The 25938-nt window shown below is 37.0% G+C and overlaps 1 protein-coding gene and 1 long non-coding RNA gene across 2 annotated transcripts; one reads left to right on the forward strand and one right to left on the reverse strand.

Annotated features, from left to right (window-relative positions):
- Positions 1–1246: 1246 nt before the first annotated feature.
- Positions 1247–25681, reverse strand: LOC145764273 (neurexin-4-like). Its single transcript, XM_082575895.1, has 8 exons — positions 25633–25681; positions 25045–25089; positions 11589–11686; positions 9199–9391; positions 8252–8374; positions 7486–7640; positions 5593–5728; positions 1247–1688 (listed from the first exon to the last, which is right to left on the reverse strand). The coding sequence occupies exons 1-8, from the start codon at positions 25679–25681 to the stop codon at positions 1501–1503; spliced, it is 987 nt and encodes a 328-aa protein (XP_082432021.1). The 3' UTR covers positions 1247–1500.
- Positions 19754–22334, forward strand: LOC145765479 (uncharacterized). The gene is made up of 2 exons (XR_014288570.1): positions 19754–20299; positions 20491–22334. It is a non-coding gene; the product is annotated as an uncharacterized LOC145765479 (long non-coding RNA).
- Positions 25682–25938: the final 257 nt, after the last annotated feature.

Here is a 25938-nt window from a genome sequence, read left to right on the forward strand (position 1 = left end):
TCTTTCCAGGCTAGATTGGAGGGCAGGAAATCATAGGCCACTCAGCAGTCTCGTCAGTTCAATCAAAGATCTCGTATTAGATGAATAGAAATAGCAAATTTTACTATTCATCTGTCCTGAGATTCGCAATCATTCCTGCGCAGTATTTTAAAAGCACAGCTACTTGTGCAATTGGCCAACCCCATCATTAGCTGACTACTTCTAACTTTTCACTACTAAGGAATTCTCAAATTTTGTTTAACTTTTTTTAAATGTATACGTACTTCATTCGTTTTACAACCTGTTGCTTTCATCAAGAGTATTGTAAAAGAAAAAAAAAAGAAAGTCCGATAATTTGTTTTTTTTCTGACGCCAATACAAAAATGTCGGAACGATCAAACAAGGTGTTTAAATAAAGACATGTAACCCCAATTAGCTTACCATTTTGTTTGCAATATTTTGATTTTGTTTTCAGTTTTTGTGACCTGTTTAATTTGATTTATGACTAATTAAGTGCTAAGACTGTTGATAAGTTAGCAGTAAAATTTGTTTTTTGAATAGGTGCTAGGCTACAGTAAATAAATCAAATTCTACTGATTACAGAATATTTAAATTCCCACTGAGAAAGCGTTCAAAGACCGTTTGATCCTGCGGTTTCATACCCAAGAAAGTTCAAGCCAGTGACGCAATGCCAGCTACAGAGTTGTCATCAGCAATTTTCTTAACTCGCTTTCAGCTATGCTGAAAGCTGGTCACAATGTGCATTGCTCAATTGCATGGGCAAAGAAAAAACAGGATTGGTTGGTCATACCCATAATTAGAAATTTGATCGATTTATTTTTGACATCGAATTTTCTAAAAAGATTACAAAATCCAAATTTAGTTTCATATTTTCCAACATCTACAGTTTGAACCCGTTGATTGTTTCATTAATAATGTTTCAACCTCTTGTTCAGCAAACTGTGATGTTGTTTGTCTCAGCGCTTTACTTTTATGGTGAGACTATTTTTTGACATCACCTTACTTAATTTCACTTACGTCACGCCATTTGGAATATCTGTAGGGCCAGTATTTCTGTTGAAGTAGGCAACTATATATTACCATTTGGTATATTTTAAAAACTTTAGAATAAAAAAAAAAATTTGGTAGGCCTACTCTTTTTAGTTTAATTTGTAGGCCTAGTTCTATTTTTTTATCAAGTTTGTGGTTAAAATCATGACGATATCCTTTCTTCGATTGAAAAGGCTCAACATTTCAGCTCTCAGGACCAAGTACGACTGAATTTACTGAAACCAGTGTTTGTTTTTACAAGAAGTCAGCTTGATGCAGATGTGATAAAGTCCTTCAACACACTTATCTTTTCACAGAAAGTATTTGAACGAGAACCACTTAGCTAGAGTTCGTACATAAAACTGCATGAAACGAATCACATCTTATTCACAATTATCTTCATAATTAGCGTATTTTTTGAGTCCAGTAATAAAGAGTGAGAAAATGTCGACTTGTTAGATAATATTTCCATCAAACTCGTCCTGAGCATTCCAATCCTCCAATAGTGTGCCAACCCTTTTCTACGGCAAGACTGAGATCACCGAACTTCACTGCAGTGACGGGAAGTTTGGTTTTGTCGACCAGAAATCCTTCATCTGATGTCTCAGACGCTGCATTTTGATCACAATTGCATAGCTTTGTTGCGACAATGCATGACCCTAAAATAAATAAATTTATTGATGTTACAGTTGAGATTCAAAAAATGGAGTGCTTAGAGCAATGGTTTTCAAACTTTTGTTTTGGGAGACCCGTTTTGGTGCCTTTGAAGTGGTCGCCTACCCCTAAAAAGTGTTATCTGAAATTTCTGTAAGTCGCGTCTCCTAGTGGAAACAGATGTTTCATAAGTTTCGAAGTGACACACTTATGACGATTGATGACGTTGACAAAGTTATGTTATGAGCTACAGCTAGGGTTGCCATCGACAATTCGACTTGGACCCCGAAATAAGGACAACTGCAAAATTAAATTTTCATACAAAACGAAACAAACGTGTTTGAACAAATCTTTGCATTTATACGAGCCATGACATATCACATGCTATATTTTGGCCAGAAACAATCTGTTCCAGTAACTCCTTCTCAGTAGAAAATACTTCGTCCCTCTTACGACAGCTCAGTTTTAGGTTTGCCTTTACTTGTATCAGGGATTTGACTGTCATTCCAATAAGTGTGTTCCTTTCCTTGGTCCACTGAGCCGAAACAAGAAAGAACACTCGCTCCACAAACGCATTATTGACCGGAAGGGAGAAGATGATGCTAACTAGCTTGTTGAGCAACGGAAAAAAGTTGTTTCCGGTAAAGATTTTCATCCTGTCCTTAGGTTCATCCTTGCAAAACACATCATCTGGAATGTTCTTGAGCAGAGCATTAACAGCAATACTTTACACTAATACACAATACACTATGTATGACTTTGAAAAATCATTTAAAGAGAACATTCAACTGATACTCCAACAACAAAACTGAAGAAGATGACTGCTGAAGATGAATGATGCTGTCAGCAATTACTGCAATGCAACGGGAAGAAAAAGATTACAGTACCGTTACTCCTCCTTCATGGGTTGCATACCATACAACTAAAGCAAGAGATCAAACTGCAAACATCACAACAATCAACAGCATTCTTCCAATAATTGACCAGCATGTGAGTCATAACTGGGATTTGCAACTGCACATTATGAGCATTTTCAAAGATTATACAGCTTATCTGAATCCAGGCCAGGTCACTGTTGGTTGTTCAGATCAACCGCTGTACGCAATGAAGAAACAGATACAGCGGTTATGTCCAAACCAAGACGATTACTTTTGTTTCCTAGGTGGATTGCATATTGAACATACAGCTCTACTCTGTGTTGGACAGCAGCTGCTGAAAGGCACTGGTCTTGATACGATTACACTGGTCTACAAAAAAAGATTTTTTTTCTGCTGTTCGGACTTTGAAAAGTGTTTTAAGGTAATTTTGGGGTGCTGAATCCGAATCTCAACTCAGATTTTCGCTATCACATCAGATTTTTGACTTATGATATAACAAAAATGCTTTATTTTGCCAAATGTGGAAGATTTGGAATTGTGTTTACCACCAGTTTTTTTATTTACCACCAGTAGGCCTATATACAGTGCTACAGCGAGGTTAGTGTTAGACAGGCCAAAACAGCCTAAATAAGGTTACTGGACAAGCATTGCCATAGGCGTGCTTAAATCGTTGAGGTTTCATGCAAAACATTGACGGAGGAGGGAGGCGGCGATCAGCTGTACTTTTAGCCTCCTTTTTAGCTTGTTATTACTGCCTTGTTAATAATGTTGCTTAGAAAACAAATTGGTATCAAAATTATAGTTTGTGGTGTATTTAAACTATTTATGCAAAACATGACCTGGATTTCGGGATATAGCACTATGCGTATGTGTGATAAACGCAATGTCAAATTTTCCACCTTTGACAAAAGTGACAATTTGTTGTTCTCATATCTCACAAACCTGACGTGATAGGATAAATCTGAGGTCAGATTCGGATTCAGTACCCCAAAATTACTCTACATCAGTTGTAAAAGTTGATACAGCAAAAATCGTGTAGACCAGTGTTATCAACTCGACTGATTTACATACTGTCGGATTGGCCAATGCCTTACGTGCTGTGAACCACATTAAAAAAGCAAGATACACTTCGCAAGTGACAAACTTTCAAATGATGCTTATGAACTATCAGAACATGAAGACGGACAATAGTCATTCCAAGATTGGCTGTCTAAAAGTAATGAAAGTACAATCTTCAAGTATTGGTTCAACATTCTACAAATCATAAAAACAGTTCTAGCCTACTTTCTACTATACGTGAGATCCTTGCGAGAGGCTAACCTTCCACTTTTCATAGGCACAATGGAAGAATTAGTAAGCCTACCTCTATTTTTTTGCATTGGATCACATCAATTATGCTCGGTGGTCGTCAGTCTTCATACAGGACTTAAAGGAAATCCAAGTGTTACACAGTCCATTGTTCGAACACTTTATGGCAGGTCACTTTGTTGAAAATTCTGTGGGACGGCAATTCTCCGAAGTAGCGTTTGACCAGCGCCACGAGCAAAACAACAAACAAGTGAAAGCATCCCAAGGAGGATTTATCAATCTGATCAACAAGGAAGATCAACTTTCTACTAATTTTTACTTGATCAACTTTTTACGCAAGATCGAGATATCTCTTCCAGAGATGCTTCACTACCTAAAGAAAGTCGATAGTAAGAATATGGCCAAGCAACACAAAGAATGTTCAGCGGCATTTATCGAGCAGTTTGTGCAGGACTGCAAAAAGCTTTACAAAAAGCTCCACATTAACCCATTCAGCAGTCAACAACAGTTTACAAAGCTGAACTCGTCGGCCATTTTTTTCCAGTAAAGGTTACTGTTGATTGTAAGAAAATCTTTGACTTGGGAAAGGCACAGTACAACAACTTCAAAAAGACCCGCTTTTTTGAAGGGACAGATGATGTAATAAAAACACCAATCAGAAAGAACGCTTTGAAGTTGCCTAGCACTGCTGGGAAAATTCAAATAGAATGCTCCAAAATGATGTTTAATCCTGCAATGATGAACAAGCTTTGTGATGCCTGTTGGAACAGGAAAGAACTTGCAATGGATGTTTTTTGCTTCGAATTTACAGGTTTGAAAGAAGGTTTTTTATATTTTTTATGTCTACTTTTTCTATAGTTTAGTTTTATTGTTAGCCAGCAAATTAGTTGAAAGTATTTCGTAATATGCGCACAATTCTTAATGTTTGTATGTTTAGGGTTACCAGAGTGCCTGGCAACCAAAGATGGCTTACTATATCACAACCCAAAATCAAGCATCATTGATTAAAAAATCAGTAAAAAATGCTTCAAAATGTGACATAGTCGGTCATCTCTCATGGTTTCTCGTCTCGTCACATGGATTTAATAAAATTAACTCATAAGTTTCTCAGCCAAAACTGGAGCCTGAGCTGTTACATTTTATTGTGGCTCTACAACATTAAAGACTCCGGCTCCAGCTCCATAGAAACAGAGTTAAATACTCCGGCTCCATTGAAGCGTTTGGCTCCGCGACTCCGCAGCCCTGGAAAATGGTAGTTGAAAGAAAATTATCGGCGATTGTGGGTTAGGCGTACCGTCCGTCAACCGTAATGGCGATAACCTAACAATCTTTTTTTATTTTGTAATTTTTATGACAATAAATTGTAGAATAAAATTTATTAAAGACTATACAAGCAACTTATAGTTTTTGAAAACTTTAGTGAATCACGAGTTAAATTTTGTATTTTAAGTTTTAGGTTTACAGAATCAAGTGTTCCAATTATTTTACTTTTAGTTTTGATAAACGACAAGTAACATACAATACAAATAGTTAAAACGTTCTTGATGCAAGCTATTTGTAGACTAAAGCCAAATGGTTTTCTTTATATGTCATTTGTCAGGGAATTCTTGACTTATAACATTTACTTGTTTTTGAAATATATTTTGATGTCCTTCCGAAGGCCAACAAATACTTTTTTGTAAATAATCTAGGACAAAGTTTGTTCTTTTATAAAGATTCTCACCTGTTTCTCCGCAGGCACAATACCAATCTCTTTCTGATGTTGCTCCTCCCCAGTAACGCTGCTCAGTCCCGTCACGTGACACCCACGTGCTAAAGAAACTTTGACCTTGGAACAGTACGCTACCGAGACATCGATACTGAACAAAGTAGTAGTTACACATCCGTACATCGCAAGGATCGATAACAAGTAGGCCAACCATCAAAATAATTGGCAAAATTAATGATTATAACGGTAGGACAGTAGGCTAAGCAATTTTTGAAAAGTTTTTTATTCAAGCTTTGGGATCATTCAAACGACCCTAGGTCACGGTGTTGAGTGGAGTATGATTTGAAAGTCCGACTTCACTCCTACTGCATGATACCAGACTCCACTCCAATCTGACTCCAAAAAATATATATATATATCATTTTAGACTCCGAATCCACTACACTGCTAAACCAAAATCAAATTCTGAGTTAATATGATACTACTCGAAGCGTATAACACGAGCTCAGCGGTCCAAAATTTTGACAACTGCAGTAGCAAGTAGGCTGAATGTTGTTAGTGGCGCACACTCACCAGCATCACCACTTGGTTGAAAATCGTGAGGACAGTTTTTTATTTTTTTGTACACGGGACTTTTAACCTATTTGATTTAACTAAAAGTTAAGTGCTGAGTCAAACTACGCATCCACTCCACTCTAAAACTTTTGTGAAACATTAAACTCCAAATCTACTCCATTTTTTGAAAATAGGTCAAACTCTGCTTCACTTCACTCCGATTCAACTCATGATGACTTGAAACTTCTTCAAAGAAGTTTTGACGGGCAGACAATTAATTTTTTACTTCATGCACACATTATACATCAAAAATAATCCTAGGGGTGTTTGGTCTTTTGACTTAGACTTCCACAGCGTTGACTCGAAAATGATGATGGCTATCCCACGTCTTCGAGGATGATGGGTGATGGCCTTCGCAATAAAATAAAAGCTAACGGTGAGTTCTTAAATGGTTAATGAGTCCAATCCTGGCTTTAAAAGTTCGGTTACATTTGGTACATTTAAGATCCTTTGGGAGAGTTGGTTGTGGGTGTGATTGTCGTTCTTTTCTTTGCATATTTTTTTCTTTTATTCTTTTAGATCTGCTCTTCTCAAACGTGGCAACACCTTCATGAGTGGCAGATCTCCAAAGCAGCCTATCCTCTGCGGTTTCCTCCAAGTTTGTATAACTGATGTTAGCAGTGGCGTAGCCAAGGGGGGGGGGGGGGGGGGTTTGGGGGTTACAACCCCCCCCCCCCTTTGGCACACGTGTGACGTCACGATATTGAGAATAATGCTTTCAGTCTAAAAAAAATTGACTAATTTTATACAAAACTGCATTAAAAGAGTGAGTTTTGCCAATACCAAACATTCAAACATCTCAGCCAGGAATTAGCAACAAGAAAACATAGACACTTATAGTTTTATTTCCGAAAAATGCCGAAGAAAACATGATTTATCCTTTTGCTATGCCACCGGACAGCACCATTTTGCAGTAATATTCATACCCACATTTTTGTTGAAAATGCTCTCAGAATGCACCAGATTCAAAGTAATTTTTAAAAATTTTCTGGGGGAGGCCCCCCAGACCCCCCGCCGCTGGGTGTCGTTTTAGGTTAGACATTTTAAGATTACTCTTCAGTGAGTCTTTATACCGCTTCTTTTGTCCACCTACCGAACGCGTAGCCAATTACGAATAAAACATTTGCTTAGTAGACAAGTAAAAACTAAAAACAAAACTTTTCAAAGTGTAAAAACATTTCTACTTTTTGGTAATATTCAAGAGCGATCTTTGGTGTATAGAGAAGTCTGGCAATACTACATAGGCTTCATCGTATTTTCATTTTTTTTTTCAAAAATTTTAATCACTCTAACCTTGATAAATTGCCTACAACTTTGTGATACGTCAATCAAAGCGACGATTTGGTCCATATTTGTGTTGTAGTTGATGCTTCGATTGTAGCATCGAGGTGGTTCACAGTGACCCGCTTCGATCTCCATCAAAGAATCATGATTTATTATTGTTTTTGCTGCAACAAAAGAGAACGGCAAAGTAACATCCCTAAATAAAAACAATAACGTCAATAACAGCGTCTATATGTATGTCATTGAAATGTTAAAATTTTATCAAAATAATTTGTGCTGTGTTGCGTCTTATCATACTTGGCTAGCCAACAAAAGAATGGCACGTATTTAGAATATAGATTTTGGTTCTGAATACAGGTTATTTAGTAAGCTACCGTTTCTTGTTTTGATTATTTTTTTTCGGGAATTTAAAAATACTCGAAAACTTCAACAACATAGCCTACTGACCATGCAGAAGAATATTTATTTGAGATTAAAACTAGCTGCTGCGGTGCATTGTAAGCACAATTGTAGAAAATAGTAGTGCTAAAAATGCTTGGAAAAATTGCTTTTGGCAGTCACCTTATCATTGCTGCAAAATTTCAGAACAAAAAATGTCGAATAAGTTACCATTTCTGAATGTCACAGACTTTGCGACGAGAAAAAATTGTTGTTTTAAAAGTAATTAAATTTTTTCAAATTAGGAAACTTAGTTCTTAAATTTTAGACTTAGACACTTTTAAAATTACAGTCTTCGTACACTGTTGTTCTTAAAAAATCATAAAAACAAACTTACGTTGCCCAGAACTGAAGTCACAGAAAGCATAAAAAGGTTGGTACTTTTCTGGTTCCGGTGAAATGAGATACGATCCAGATTTTGTGGAATCAATAAATTCACATGATCGTGGAATTTCGACAACTTTAAACAAAACCAATGAAATTATTAAAACATTATTTATTTATTTTCAAAAGTGCAAAACAAAGAATCTCAAAAACATTTAATACTGTGGCTACAGTGGGCTAAATAGAACGTCGCTTGGTTTTAATCTTTATTTGTGAAGTGAGAAAGCGTCTGACTGGTTATTTCTGGTTACTTCGCATACTTGGCTTATTTTAAACCCGGCTAGTGAAATTGTCAGAGTTAAGTTTTCGGTTGTCAAAGTGTTGTTGTTTGGGAACTATTATATTCACTAGGTGCCGCTAAATGGACAGCAATCGCGAACATTGCCCTAAGCATTTCGGCGAGAAATAACCATTTTCCAGCTAACATTATTTGTTTAGCGAAACAAATCATCACTAGAAAGAAATAAAACATTTTATAATTCAGGGATATAAACCAATTTTTCACCAAATGCATCTTGTTGAAATTAGTGACGAAGCTGAAAAGAAAATTTTGGGATGGTGTTAAAAAACGTTGGGGTGGAAAGGTCATCCTACATAATTTCTAATGGTTTTAAAACATTGTAATAGTATTGAAACATGATTTTCAGGAAGGTATAAATTACATTTTGAGGGGACGATTGCCCTCCCAACCCCTCCCTCCTAATTTAGTTTAAATTCTAATCTAACCTGTAAAAACTTTGAAAGCTGTAATTCTAATATAATTTAAAAAAATTGAATATCTCTAATTACAATGCTAATCTAACCTAGAAAAGCTAAAACAAATTCTAGTTGTCCAACTCTGACATGAAGTTTTTTTTTCAAAAATGTTTCTACTGTAGGCCTATTACCGTAAGCACCTACCATTGCAAAGCTCTCCTCGGCCGCACTCAACACAGTTGTCCTTGTTTGGTTCTCCACATGCACAGTAACCGGGATAGCAACATGCACAGTCGTTTCTGCTTTTGTCAAAATAGCAAACACATCCAGTTTTGTGTTTTGTTCCATAATTTCGTGTTTGTATGCCTCCTTTGACTCCCGGAGGCCCCTGGTCACCCTGTACATAAGACTCTGTAGTTCTCATGCGAGTTTGCCTAAAATTATGACTAGGGCAACCAAAAGTCAATAAAGTCAAAATTTTTCTGCCTTGTTCAAAGTTTATAAAACGTCCAGAAACTAAATTTCAGGCTGACATGAAGAGAGGTTTCAAAGTTATTAAGTCAAAAAAAAGTCAAATTTTTTGGTTAGGTCAAAATTTTCTTTTAACGTAGTTTTTCTTCTCTCTATTGATATTTTATTAAAGCTACACAGCAGATACTGATTTTTTGTTGCAATTTATGTTGCTATTCTGACGTAATAATGCATTTGTTGCAATTTCTGTGGTAATAGTCTTGTTTCGCCTTGCCAAATTGGAAAATGGGACGAGATGATATTTCACCACATTTATATAGCCTGCTGAGGAACTCCCAAGCAACTTCTGTATCAGTAGTGAGAAGTTTGTCCATTTTAGAAAAAAATTTGACGAGAGACAGGAATTTCAAAGGCGATAATGTGAAACATTACTTGATGTTGAAGTATAATACTGCAGAATCCCCTCAGTAATTTCGGGATATTTAAAGACACTCCATATTTATCTTTTGCAGTTTTTCGAGTGATTTTCGTTAGGCCTACATGTTCGTTAGCTGTGGTGTCATTGAGTCTTCCACATTTTTCTTTTATTTTATTAGAAAAAGAAGATATTCTTACCTTACGGTTTGATTTCTAACATGCTTTGTATTTCGCATTTGGGTTGCAAACGCAGAAAGTTATTGGTCAAAATTAGGTCAAAATTTGTAAATTATAAAGTCAAAATTTTAAGTTTTTAGGTCAAAAATTTGGTTGCCCTAATTATGACTAAAAACGAATAGAATTAAGCACAAGTCTAGCACAAGCAAACTTTTACATCAAGGCTTTGTCAGTCCAAGAATAAAGATATAAAACCAAAAGCAAACACTATTTTAGTAACTGAAAGCGACGTGGACTTGTATGTTTGCAGTAACTTCAAAATTGGCTAAACTTTTTCCAGTAGTTTTGTATCAGATATGTGATTCAATGCATTTCTTTGGATTTTTTTATTGAACCCATAGCTCCTGCAAGCTTTTTGTATTTCGTTTTTACGTTTCCTGACGTCGCTTCCCATGCTTATTGTTGTTGTGGTGCCTATGTAGGCTATCCCTCGCAGGCTCTCCATTATTATTTCCGGCGTTCTCTTTGTTTTTCTGCCATTTTTAAAATTTAGAATGCTATTGTGTGATCGGTCGCATTATTGCCATCGAGACACCAGCATACATTGGCCTACGTGGTCTTGCATCTTCTTTGCGTCGCACATCTGTTACATGTCGCACTGCAATCAATGTATTGTGATTACATAGCTCTGAGCGGTACATCTAAACTCCTAAAGTATAATCAAAAATAGGGCGTAAAATTAGATCGATGCGAACAGCGTTTGAAGGTAGTATAGTATAGCATCAGCTCGGTGGCTTGAGATCGCTTCCATGTGTGGATATACCAAAACTTTACAAACGGTAGCTTACTGAGTGTGTTTTTTATTGCATAACGCAGTGAGAATAAGTCTGGTAATAATGTTATGACATCGTAAACTTGATCAATCAAAAAGGAGTCCTGTCACTAAAATCCTTAGCTGTTGTGGAGTGATAATAAATAAAAGCATTACGTAATTATTATGAGTATAGTTTAGTATGGATTGGTTGGTTTCAGTACGGGCACGTTGATTATTGTTGTTATTTTCAAGTATAGTTCTTGGTGCTGGCGTTACTTTCTGCAGGCTTTGTTCTGCGTTCTGTTGGAAGCAATTATTGATGGCTTAATTTCGATGCTGGACCGGTTGATCTTTTCTTAACAACGTTTTGATGGTGATAACTTTCCCATGGTTTTATTATTCTGGTTAAAGTCGTGTTATACTTGTTTAGATCTACAATAAACTGAAACAAATCAAGGAAATCAAGGAACACAGGCCTCGTTCACGGATCATCTCCACCACTACAGTGCTCGGGCTGTCGCTGTCATGTTAACAGCTAGGCTATAATATGAGCGGATTGCTACTGCAAACCTAGACGTTGACAAAGCTCTTATGGTTGCACGCCCCTATATGTTTTACGTATGCTTGCAAAAAACAGAAGCCTTTGTGCCCATAAGGATCTCCTCTTACTTAAGCGTAGAGTTTTCACTCGATAATCGGATAAGCATTAACTTACCTTAAGACCAATTCCAGGAGGTCCAGTCTTTCCGGGTTTTCCAGGTTCACCTTTAGCCCCGCAACCTTTTTTGCAGATATTTTGAGATTTGACTCCATCTGGACCATAAATATATGTTACAGAATACGTGACACATTCCTCCTGGGATGGTTGATCAGCCGTATAGACGGTTGTTACAGCGACTATACTAAAAACAGTATTAACTTCCACATCACTAGCTTGAAACTTTAGCTGGTCTAATTAATCATAAAAAGTTAAAACCACTAAAAAGCATTTCACGTAGTGAAGGCCCTGGTTCGACGTTTGAAATGGCGCAGGTCCAAAACCGCTCAAGAACATTTTGATGTGTTTATCATTGGACAATAAACGCTTGAGGGTGGGCAAGACGATTGGCCGTTAACAATCAATCTAAACCTTGATATGATCTGCTGAACTTCAAATAAAACTTCCTTACGCGTTGTTACTGCCAATTTTCTTAAGTTAAGCCCTCTGCGTTCATTTGTGACTCGTTTGTTAATATTTGGATTTTTTCTCTTTTGCCGACCACTGTACTAAAAAAGCCACCTGTTTTTGTTTCTCTTTTATATTGTTTGGCCTCTTTCGCATCTGCGTTTTGGCACCTGTGGTCTGTTTTCGTTAAATCAGTAACTTATTAGTCGACGATACAACGTCAGTTTTCATTGAATTATACAACCATTATGACCTATTCGTTTTTCAATAATTGTCAATCCTTGAGAAAGGGAATTCGTAAATTGTACTGTAAATCGATTTGTTTCTTTCTACAAAATTGCTTTTCTCTGGACGGTCGCAAATTTAAGAAATTTCAAAGTTATCTGTGTTTAAAAGATTGTCTAAAAACGCACATTAAAAGAACACGTGAAAACCAATTCAAATTCATGTGTCGTGTTGTTGGAAGCAATCTAGACAGAAGAAACTGACCAGGCAGTTCAATAGAGCGAAGGTCAACGACAAACAAAATACGTCACTGTAACGTAGCAATCAAATAGACAAAGCGGACGTTACATTCAGTTTTTAGACATTTCAATCAAGAAAGTCGTCGTTGTTGACAGTGAGCGAAGTTGAATGTCAAGAAAATGGCAACAAATTCTGTAAAGGAGACAGACGTGGCAGATAAATCAAATGCCGAAGAATCAACAAATCCAGAACCCCAAACATCAAAGGTGACAACAAGATCACAATCAAAAATGCTCTACCAAGCAGAAAATGGCAGTCTGCACCCAAGCGACAGCACCAGCAAAGTTTCCAGCAAAAGCCGCTCCTCTACAATGAGCGCTAAAATTAAGAAGGCGGTAATATTAGCTCGATTGGAATCACAAAAAAGGATCTGCGAGTTGGAACAAGAGCAAGCGAAAGCAAGGGCAGAATTTGAAACAATGGTCCTAAAACAAAGTCAGCTACGTGAAGAACAAGAAAGAAAATTCCTGCAACAAGTCCAGGAAGCTAAACTAAAGGCAGAGCTCCAAGAGACAATTGCCCAACTTTCGGAAGAATCGGAAGAAGATGCTGGTGAGCGCTATAAAATGTCTAAAGACAATGTTGATATAAACGGACAATTTCAATCGAATTTAGCAACTAATGTAAACAATAATTCTGTGTATCCTATGTTATCCCAATTAACGTTGAGTGGCGTAGAAGCCAGGTCTAACATTCACGAATCTATTGTCGTTTCAAACAAAATTAATCCTTCACAAACAGTAACAAATAAATCGTTTGTGAGACATGAGCCGAGTACGTCGTATGCCCAGACCCCTGTACTAAATCAAATAAACAATAATCAATCAGTAAACTCGAAACAAATTCCAAATATTACTATCAACCCGTCCCCACTGTTGTCTGTAGAACCCCCAATCTTTGATGGAAATTCTGCTGAATACTGTGGTTTTATAGACGCATTTGATACGTTAATTGATTGTAATTTCACAGAGCCTAAACGTAAACTTTTTTATCTGTTGCAATACACCAAAGGCTCTGCGCACACTTTGGTAAAAGGGTGTCAATACATGCTTCCCCACGAAGGTTACACAAAAGCAAGAGCTTTGCTACAACAAACCTTCGGTCAAAAATTTCAAATAGCTCGCGCATGTGTTGATTCCGTCATAAACGGCCCATCTCTTCAAAATTCTAACAAGGATTCTCTAATCAAGTTCTCTTCGGAACTAACTTCCTGCATATGTACTTTGTCTGGCATGAATTACTTACAGAAAATGGACAACATGGATACCATAACAAAAATAATAAGACGCTTGCCAAGTGGCTGGTATTCTGGCTGGTTACGCGAAGTTGACGTAATTTTGCATGAAAGAAATCAAGAAATAAGCCTTTCAGATCTCTCACGATACGTCTCGCGCAAAACGAGAGAAACGACCAACTTGGCATGCAATATTCTAAAATCTACTAAAAAACAATTCGATGATTCCAACTCCAAACGTAGGAGCAGCGTAACCTTTGCAACGCAAATAAAATCGTCGAACCATGAAAGGACATGCCATCTGTGCAGAGATAAACATTTTCTCAATCAATGCAAACAATTTCGAATGATGAATATTGACCAAAGGCTTAAATTTGTAATCGACAACAAACTCTGCAAGTGCTGTTTAAATGCTGGTCACTGGGCATATCAATGTAAAAGGAAGGACCCTTGCATAAAACCAGGATGCACTGAACGCCACACGACTCTCTTGCATCCCCCAGATGCAACACAAATCACCACAAATATCACACCCAAAGACACAACAACTCAAAAAATTAATCAACCTACACAAGCAATACGCAATGGGCTTGTCAACACACGAACAAATTCTCGCAGTCTGCTTCCTATAATCCCAGTAAAGGTTCGCCTGCAAGGAAGTAATCAAACTATCACTACACAAGCGTTTTTGGACAGTGGAAGTACAACATCTTTCATAACAAATGATTTGATAGAAAAGTTGCAAATTGCCGACTGTCAAGAAACTAATATTTGTACCATCACGCTAAACAACACTGGCAAACGTAACAAGGTAAAGGTGGTCACAAATGTCGAAATGTCAGATTTTGACGAAAACAAATACATTTCTCTAAGCTCTCTTTACTCCACTTTTCAAATTCCTGTTTCAAATACAGATATTCCTACCCTAGAAGACACTAAACACTTTCCAGAATTTGCAAACATCTCGATTCCCGATGTTGACGCAGAGGTAGGACTTCTTATCGGCAATGACAATCCGTACGTTCTCCAACCACAAGAAGTAATACAAGCAAAAGGTGGCTATTATGCCATCAAAACGGCCGTTGGCTGGCTAGTGAATTGTCCTAACAGCAAACAGGATCAAAGTAAAACTAAAAATTTCTTTACCAAAACTTCTACCCATCCAATGTGCGACATGTGCTTTGACGCTGTTGACTCAATTGTTAACTGTAAACCCGAATTATCTGTTCAACAAGCTCAATTCATGAAATCTGTTAACTCTAGTATCAAACTTTTGGAAGACTCGCACTACCAAACTCGACTTGCACCAATGAAGGCAATGACGATTCCTCGATTGGAGTTATCAGCTGCTACAATCTCAATTAGCTCTGAAAAAATACTACAAAGAGAGTTAAAGGTACCTTATCTTAATAAAGAGTCAATTTTTTGGACCGACAGCACAACTGTCTTGCGCTATCTCAACAACTCAAACAAAGCGTTTCATACCTTCGTCTCAAATCGAGTTCAACAGATTAAAGATGCTTCAACAATTTCCCAATGGAGATACGTTCCCACTAAATGTAATCCTGCTGATCATGCTTCAAGGGGTCTCTCAATTCCAAACTTTCTTCAATGCAATCAATGGAAAAACGGCCCTGAATTTCTATGGAAACCACAATCTCAATGGCCTAAGCAACCAAAATTTCTCGAAGTCGTGGACAATGACCCAGAAATTAAACAACCAAAGCAAACGTGTTTTGCAACCCAAAGCGAATCCCACTTTCTGGAAGATCTTTTGGGTAAGTATTCTTCTTGGTACAAGCTGAAAAGAATCGTTGCTTGGCTTTTCCGTTGTAAGCATAAATTTCTGACTTTAAGACTGACTAACCTTGCAAATAAACAAAATGCCCCAGCACACAATCTTTGCTTGTCTCCAGATGAGCTCACAAAGGCACAAGACTTTATTTTTACCTTTGTTCAGTCAAAACACTTTGCCAACGAAATCAGCCAACTGAAAGCACAAAAGCCATTAAACAACTGCAGTAGCTTAATAAAATTCGACCCTTTCTTAGAAAACAATTTACTAAGAATTGGTGGCCGCATCAAAGCTGCACCTCTCAAACACGATGCAAAACATCAAATTATCCTTCCAAATCGCTCCCAAATAGTTCCTCTCATCATTCAAGAAACGCACGACACATTTGGTCACAGTGGCAGGGAACACGTCCTGTCTGCCCTGCGCGAAAATCTATGGATTATAAAAGCCAATTCAGCAGTCCGCAAGGTTTTATCCAAATGTGTTGATTGCCGCAAAAGAAGCGGAAAACTCAGCACACAAAAAATGGCTGATCTTCCTAAAAACAGATTGACACCAGACAAACCTCCATTCACCTATGTTGGTGTAGACTATTTTGGCCCATTTATTATTAAAAAGGGTAGAACAGAACATAAAAGATACGGTGTCATTTTTACTTGCCTTGTAATAAGAGCCGTACACATTGAAATCGCAAACTCTCTTGACACTTCATCTTTTATACTCGCTCTACGACGATTCATCGCAAGAAGAGGGCAAGTAGAAGAAATTAGATCTGACAATGGTTCAAACTTTGTTGGTGGTGAACGAGAAATGAGAGAAGCCATCAAATCATGGAACAACAGTCAAATCGAAGATGCTTTAACACAGAAAAGCATCAAGTGGATCTTTAACTCTCCAAGTGCATCCCATCATGGAGGTGTGTGGGAAAGACAAATCAGATCCATTAGGAAAATCTTATCAGCTATCTGTAAAGGCCAAACTTTAACAGATGAAACGCTGACTACCTTCATGTGTGAAGTAGAAAACATTATTAACAGTCGTCCACTTACAAAATCGTCAGACGATCCTAATGACATGGAGGCTCTCACACCGAACCATTTGCTTCTTCTAAAACAGCAAATAAACCTTCCTCCAGGCTCATTCACAAACAAAAAAGAGCTTTACTCTCGAAAACGCTGGAGACAAGTCCAATACATGGCCGACGTCTTTTGGACACGGTGGGTAAAAGAGTACTTACCTTTGCTCCAGCAAAAGCAAAGGTGGACCAAAAAATCTCCTAATCTGACTGTGGGGGACATAGTTTTAATCGCAGATAACACACCCCGAAACAATTGGCTCATGGGTCGCGTAATTCAAACGTTTCCCGACAAAAATGGCATTGTCCGTAGCGTTAGCGTTCAAACTAAACAGTCCTTGATTGTCAGACCAATTCAAAAGTTATGCTTGATCGTTCCTGCAAAACCAATGTAAATTTGTGCTGATTTTGTTTTCTCATGTTGTTTATACCTGTGTATTTGAACAAATGTACGAGGCCTTAAAGGGGAGGGAATGTTACTGCCAATTTTCTTAAGTTAAGCCCTCTGCGTTCATTTGTGACTCGTTTGTTAATATTTGGATTTTTTCTCTTTTGCCGACCACTGTACTAAAAAAGCCACCTGTTTTTGTTTCTCTTTTATATTGTTTGGCCTCTTTCGCATCTGCGTTTTGGCACCTGTGGTCTGTTTTCGTTAAATCAGTAACTTATTAGTCGACGATACAACGTCAGTTTTCATTGAATTATACAACCATTATGACCTATTCGTTTTTCAATAATTGTCAATCCTTGAGAAAGGGAATTCGTAAATTGTACTGTAAATCGATTTGTTTCTTTCTACAAAATTGCTTTTCTCTGGACGGTCGCAAATTTAAGAAATTTCAAAGTTATCTGTGTTTAAAAGATTGTCTAAAAACGCACATTAAAAGAACACGTGAAAACCAATTCAAATTCATGTGTCGTGTTGTTGGAAGCAATCTAGACAGAAGAAACTGACCAGGCAGTTCAATAGAGCGAAGGTCAACGACAAACAAAATACGTCACTGTAACGTAGCAATCAAATAGACAAAGCGGACGTTACACGCGTTGGTAGCTGTAAACTGTTTAAACATGCTGACCAGTTTTGTAAATTATATGTTGTTGCATTCTTACCACAACAGAACACATTCCCTTTAATATCACAACCCTGGTTGAGGTTATACGGAGGGCCAGGGCCTCCAAGAGCCCTGCCGGGCCCCGGTGCAGATGTTGCTGCCGGGCCCCCCAGCGCGACATGTCGCATGATATCTCACAAATCACAAGCAAAATTTGCGATGCACGTTAACCCACAAGGCCAATGCATACATGGTGTTCCGCACAGTGTTTCTATTTTAAAATCAGACCTGTTTAAAAAATAATACAAAGTATACATTAGGTTAAAGTATAAACACTCCACCATTTCACAAAGAATGCAGTATTGTACTGGTGTTTATGACTTTAAATTCACAGATACACACTAGTTATACACAAAGATAAAAGGCTGTGGCTATAGTTACACTATGTAGTGTAAATATAGCCTCAATAGTGTTGCCAGATAAGGAATTCTGCCCAAATTTGAGGAAAAGTTTATAGCTGTTGAAAACAAAAACTTGTACGGTATCATATTTTGGAAATTTTTTTAGTCCTGGGCAAAGATCAAAACCCTAACCTTATTCCTAACTCTAACCCTTACCTTAACCTTTCCTAACTTTAATCGTAACTCTGGCAATACCTGATTGTAACCATGGCAAAAAGTGGGTAAAAATATCCACTTTGAAGATAAAAATGGCAACACTATCCGGCATGGCTGACATACATATGTAGCATTGCATATGTGTGCATAAAGCTTTACATTAACATGCCGAACAATATCATTTCTGACCTTAAAATCAGCAGAGACTAGGAGACCAAACTTGGATGAATGCATTGCTATTGTTCATGACATTAAGAAATATATATATGATACAGTGGCGGCTCGTCTATAGAAACTGCAAAACTGCAGCACCCCCTGCACATTTCAGAATTTTATTTTTTTTATTAATTTCACGTTTTTTTTTCATTTTCTCTATAGATCCTATCGACTAGAAGTTTCATAATTTCTGGATTTTAAAAAGTATTATGATTTTTCAGTTTTATATTTGGAAGCTCTGAACTGCAAGCTCTGCAGTTGTGATTTTATAAAAGAAGAACAAACAGGAATCGTGACGTCATTTTTGGCTGAGGTTGCTTTAAAACTCGACGATACCGAACTGCAAATTTTGCAGTTGCTGGTCAGGCTAACTATTGTTGCAAGTATACTTCATCGTTTTCAAGCACAATGTTAGGTGGCTGTGACTGATGCTGTTACATGGTTAGACTAATATGCTTTGCTTTCTGCACAAAAAGATAAAGCTTAGACTAGGACCTAGGTTATCTTGATTGAGCTTAGACTAGGACCTAGTCACTAGGTTATCATTGTTGTTCTTACTTAATTAAATTTAAGCTAGGTTCTTTGTTTACTTGCGATAATAAGTTAAGGTCAAAGATCTAGGGGTGTAACTGTAAGAACAACGCAACTTCTTAATTGGCTAGATTTTTTTATCAGCATTTTGCTGAGCAGGGTCTGCCATATTTACATTAATTCCACATCGCATTGTTATTTTCAGGCTGTGTGTTGATGGTTTATAAGTGCTAGTCTAGTTGTGCAGCAAGCTGTAGACTGGTAGAAGGATAGGTTATGACATGGGAGGCTGCAACGTGGTGCTGTCAATGTGAACTTTCATCCTACGAACAGTTAATAAAGTTCATGAACATTTGGAACCCTTAAAATCCTGCCTTGATGAAATACACTACAGTCTACATCAACTACTGATCATACCATTTCAGAAGCAACAGGTATTTTGCATTACCTTACCAACAAAAAATTCCTCTTTTGGTTGCAGCTTTTTTATCAAATAATGTCTCATGTTGAAGTGATTTTCAACCAAATGCAATCTCGAGATATTGATGTGTTCAAAGTACATGAATATATAAGCAATTTCAAAAATGCAATTTCCGTGATAAGAAACTCAAAAGTACCGTACTGTGAGAATTCTTCAAAAACACTTATGGCTGAAGCGAAGGAGGTATGTGACTGCATATGTGTTGACATAATGGCTAGATATTGCTTCACCAAACAATTAGTAAATGCAAAATTGTTCAACAAGAGAAGCTTCAATAGCTTTAAGAATAAACTGCCCATACATGAGGTGGCAGTAACTGTGGAAGCATATCCCATCATAGAAAAAGAAAAGTTTGAAACTGAACTTGCAGTATTCTACAGCAGATTGGACAATGGACATGTATGAATATTCCGTGTTATTTGAATTGTTGACATTTATTCAGAGATGCTCTCAGTGAAATTTCCAAACTGTTAAAAATCCTCCTAATTATTCCTATGACCACAGCAGAGCCTGAACGCTGCTTTTCGACATTAAAAAGAATCAAAACTTTTCTGAGTACCATCAATCAAGAAAGGCTCCAATCATTAAATGCTATTGCCGTCATTTCAACAGAGAAAAAATTCTTCGTTACCCAGACATTAACGACAAAGTCATCATTTTGCTCAAAAGTAAACAAGAAGAATGGATTTTGTCTATAAATAAGCTTGGTTCCAGTTGACATGGAGCAGTTTATTTGTAAGTAACTTATGTTTTGTAGTTTATCCCACTGTTTACCTTTGTATGCACCCTAATTATAGCCTGCATAGTGCATGTGCAGCATGCACTGTAGGAACTTTGTGTCTTTTGTTTATTTGTTATTCATAGTAATAAAATAACCCATCATAAAATAATTTGTCAGACAAACCACAAGAAATCTTGTATTTCAGCGAAAGAAAAACTTTGCTGGATCATCCATGGCCTTGACTGAGTCCCTCACTAAACGGAGTGTTCAACTCGTCAACGATGCAAAACACCAATTTGGGAAAAGAAATGTCTGAACAATCAATGGCAACAGTTTTGTATTTATTTATTCACAGACACACATAATCAAATCTTCAGAAGCCATCCTAAAGTTAAGTATCGTACTGATTAATTAATCTTTTTATGTTTTGGGTTAGGGAACGTTCAAATATTACGTAACGCTTTTTTTCCGAATTTTTGACCCCCCCCCTCCCCCATGTAACGCCAACGTAACGCTTTTTTCAATCCCCCCCTCCCCCATGTAACGCTTTTTCACTACAAATTCAGCACAAAAAACTACCATTCCGTACTCGAAAGCGTTACGTAACGTTTTGCTTGAACCCCCTCCCCCCCCGATGTGACGCTAACGTAACGCTTTGCATAAACCCCCCCTCCCCCTCGAAGGCGTTACGTAATATTTGAACGTTCCCTTAGGCCTATAATAGCCTATGCCTATCTAATTTGTTAAAACTGGTAACTATTTACAAAACAGTGCTTATATGCATATTATATATATGATATTGCAAATAATTTTAACCAATGTATATTATATAGGCTAGATTGTCAATCTCCTGTTGGACACTTCCTTTTTACTTGTAAATTAGGAGAAAAAATCTGCTTTGAATTCATCGTATTTTTTGTCCCAACAATGGTAGTTGTAGCAAGATCCGATATCAATTGAGCAATTGTTCAAACTGGAAATTAGTGTTTTCGTGTTTAAATTTCACAACAATTTACTACCAGATTGCTTCTCCAACCGTTTTAAATGTGTCAAAGAGGTTCACTGCCTGTGTACAAGAAACCATGATAATGATTCTCTAAACATTCCATACTTCTCAAAAACGCTTGTAACTCAGCATTCAATAGAATTCACAGGTGCGAAAACATAAAACGAATTTCCTTCTTCAATTAGATAGAGTGATACAAAGTCACTTTTTGTTCACAATCTAAAACAAAATTTAAGCAAACAAAACGGATACACAATAGAAAGACAATGTAGAAAGACTTTCTTGCATTCTTGTGAAGATTTTAGTGGAAATCCGAAATAATTTACAAAAGATTAGGCCTACCTAACAATAATGTCGACTGCTTGTGCTGTACTTTTATGTTTGTAGATATTAACAGCAAACGCAACACTCCATAATCAACACGACACGTCGCAAAAGGGGATGAGAGCTTCATCAACACCATCAGGACATCATCATCTTATCTACCAGCAGCTCATCCATTCCATCTTCACCCACCAGGACAAGAAACAATAACTTAAACTGGATCTCAAACCTTAATCACCATAGGTTACTGTGTGATGTGCAGTCTGACCATAGAAAGAGCTCAACACCTGCTCTCCTGGGCCACATCGAAACGAGCTTTTGCCTGAGGAGTGAGGATGGGTTTCTTTTATGTTCGGTTTTCTTTGTCCATCCTATAATTATTATGATTACTGCTCATTGCTCATCCACATCAATCTTGGAACTGACAAATTCAATCCACAACACTTTTCATTAGGTTGTCATTCATTGCTACATTTGTGCTTGTTTTTGTTTTATTTTTTACTGTTTGCTTTTTGGGTTTTGTGGCCGTGCTAACTACAGACATAGCCTACTACATGATTTTCTATTCAGGAACGTTTTAAACCTTTCAAGGTTTTGCCACCTTTTCCCATTCATTAACGTGCTGGTAGGTCTATATCGACTATTGTAGTTAAGAGTATCTTTTTCGTCCCGGACGTGTTAATGACAAAAAATAAAATGATTGATTGATATTCATATTATGAGCAAAATGTTCCCATCTATTAGGCCTACTTCAGATTTCCTATTTTGTACCAACCTTTCAGAAAAAGCAATTTTTTTGTTTCAAAGTTCTCAAAGTCCACATTTTCAACTGCTCAAAATTTTTATTTTTTGTCCTGAAAACACCAGCAATGGCATTTTAGAGCATATAAAAGTGCAAAATTTTCTGGGGGGGCATGCCCCCAGACCCCCCTAGGAAGCTCGCGCCTTCGGCGCTCGATTGTTCGTGTCACATTATGACGTCATACTGACCATCAACATTTGCAGCACCCCCATCACCAAAGGTCACGAGCCGCCACTGATATGATATATACCAACTTCATTTCAGGATCAATAGGCTGCTTCTTATTTTTACTCCTTTAGTTTTCTTTGCTTGTTTGAGTGAAACTGCATTCAAGCAGGATTGAGGGTCACTTTCTCTTCATTTCTACAGCAAGCAGTCAGTAGAAAACAAAGTTGAATATATTTCTATTTTCAAGTCATATCAATGTAAATGTACCTACATCTATCACTATACTATGTATCAATACCTTTACAAATGCCTTGCATAACTACAGAATGGCTGTTTTGAGTCAATATTGACACTGTTCCTGAAACTCAAGAGTAAGATTGGATTGGCCTGGCTGGAGAAGACTGCTAAGAAATACTTAGTGAAAACAAATGAAAAGGAAAACTTAAGATATATAAAAAAATATTTGTTTATATACTATGCATATTTTTCAAAATCAACACCTTTCTGCAGTGCTGGAAAAAGTAAGTTGCATTGCAATTAGGACACTTCTGATTCTGTCTAGAGTTAAAAAAACTGTACTTCAACAGAAGTAAAGATCTATGATTTTTTACTCAAAAAATCACACTTTCACTAATCTTTTAACTTTTTTTCGATTTTTGTTAGACTGCTATGACATTTGGCCTTGCTACAAGGACAAAATTATTTTCCAGCACTGCCTCCACGAAACTTGCTTGCATTCCAATATAGCAAAATCATTCAAGTCCTAAAAACTCAAAAATACTGTACTGTCTCAGGCTATATTAGAGAAGTTCCATGATTTCGGTATATATATAATTAGCATCCAAAAAAAAAACACTTGAGCATTTTTGTACTGAAAAAGTGACAGTAAAGACTTCTTGCTAAGCAATTCTAACAATATTTCAATACCGGTATTTTTTACTATTTTCTGAACTCTTAAAATATCACACTAAACAAGATTATCTACAACTAAAATTGTACCAGTTCAACATGATTACACATAACTGTCAGTCTTTCACTGCTTGCTTGTGTCATAAATTGACAAGATGTCAGAAAAATGCATGGAATATCTTTTCTGTGTAATGACTGTAACCTAACCTGATCAATCAATTGCTTATTAAAACATACCATACACACCCAAATATTCACATTAAAACAGCACTGAACTTAAAACACTAACAATGAAATTAAAAAATTGAAATAAACTGAAGTAATCATTCACACTGCAATATGTGTTTTCTGGAGTTTTTAAAAAAAGAATGCCTATGATGGGCCCAATCGAAATACGACACTAACATAAAAAATAATATTTCATGCAAAATCGACCTTGGCACGCAAATTTAAACATTTTTTCAGGCCCCCCTGAAAGTAAAAAATTGAAAATTCTGTAGTCATAAAAAAGAGCATACCCATGAGGGGGCCCAATCAAAATACGAAACTAATATAATATCAAGTAAAAAACAATATTTTATGTAAAATCGACCTGAGCACGCAAATTTAAACATTTTGTCGGGCCCCTTGAACTCAACAAATTGAAAATTTTGTAGTTTTGAAAAATGGCATACCCATGAGAGGGCCCAATCGAAATATGAAACTACCGGTAATATAAAAAACAATATTTTATGCAGAATTGACCTGAGCATGCAAATTTGAACATTTCGTCGGGCCCTTTCAACTAAAAAATTGAAAATTTTGTAGTTTTGAAAAAGGGCATACCTATGAGGGGAGCCGAATTGAAATATGAAACTGCCGTTAATATAAAAAACAATATTTTATGGAAAATCGACCTGAGCATGCAAATTTAAACATTTTGTCGGGCCCTTTCAACTAAAAAATTGAAAATTCTGTTGTTTTGAAAAAGGGCATACCTATGAGGGGGGCCCAATTGAAATATGAAACTACCGTTAATATAAAAAACAATATTTTATGCAAAATTGACCTGAGCACGTGAATTTAAACATTTTGTCGGGCCCTTTGAATTCAAAAAATTGAAAATTCTGTAGTTTTGAAAAAGGGCATCCCCATGAAGGGGCCCAATCAAAACACGAAACTAATATAAAAAACAATATTTTATGCAAAATCGACCTGAGCACGCAAATTTAAACATTTTGGCGGGCCCCATGAACTCAAAAAATTAAAAATTTTGTAGTTTTGAAAAAGGGCATCTATAGGCTACCCATGAGGGGGCCCAATCGAAATACAAAACTAACATAAAAAACAACATTTTATGCAAAATCGACCTGAGCACGCAAATTTAAACATTTTGTCGGGCCCCTTGAACCCAAAAAATTTAAAATTTTGTAGTTTTAAAAAAGGGCATACACAAAAGGGGGCCCAATCGACATACGGAACTAATATAAAAAACAATATTTTATGCAAAATCGTTGAAATCAATTTTAACGCGTGAATTTAGACATTTTGTCGGGCCCCCTTGAACTCACCGGGCCCTGGTGCAATGCACCGGTTGTCCCCCCGTCTTGTGGGCCCTGCGGAGGGCAATCCCCAATAGTGATTCCCCAGGTTGGTGGGTCGTAGTGTTCGTTATGTCTGAAGCACACTCTACCACCATCACCGTTGTCGTTTCCAAGCTCCACCCAATCATTGGGGCCATCCCTGAAAACATCACGACGACTAGAACATATTGCATTGAACATCTGCGCCAGGACCAGATTACAAAATGGATTAACTTTATGTTATGGTTACTTGGCAATCTTCTTCTGTCGAGTCTTCTAAATTTGGTTTATATACCACAAATCGTCACAATGTAAGATTAGATCCTGATGTCGTGAATACAGTCCATGTTGTGCCAACATGAAATTGTCTCTTGTTGTTTTGGAATATTAAGAATAAAAAAGTGAAAGGTGGCGGATTCCAGCTGGTAATCAATACTAATCCACCATGACTCAAACAGAATACTTTAACCTTGCTTGTTTTTAATGTTTACTGTTTAGTTTAATTGAATTTTTGTTGAGGTTAACTTGGAGAGGCGAAAATTTACCAAGAAGCATATGGGTCACATAAACCTATACCTTGGCCGCAGTCAAAGCGGAAACCTCTGAAGGTAAGTACGCACGACATAGTGACGTTAATTAATAAATTATTTTTTTTTCTGTCTTGTGTCAAGAATTAAAAATAGCATTTTATCTATGCAAGGGTTTTACTTGTGACAAACTTGTACAAAAGTGTGATACAATGTTTATCGTGAATATGTCTGGTGAAAAATGTCTCGCCATTATTTGATACACTTCCACAAACATATGCCACCCCTGGAAGAAAATACTTTACAAAAGTTTACCAATAGGACGTGATGGCATCACTTGGCAAACAAATTTTCT

The sequence above is a fragment of the Aplidium turbinatum genome, chromosome 2 (genome assembly GCF_918807975.1).
Source record: "Aplidium turbinatum chromosome 2, kaAplTurb1.1, whole genome shotgun sequence".
Classification (NCBI taxonomy): Eukaryota; Metazoa; Chordata; class Ascidiacea; order Aplousobranchia; family Polyclinidae; genus Aplidium; species Aplidium turbinatum.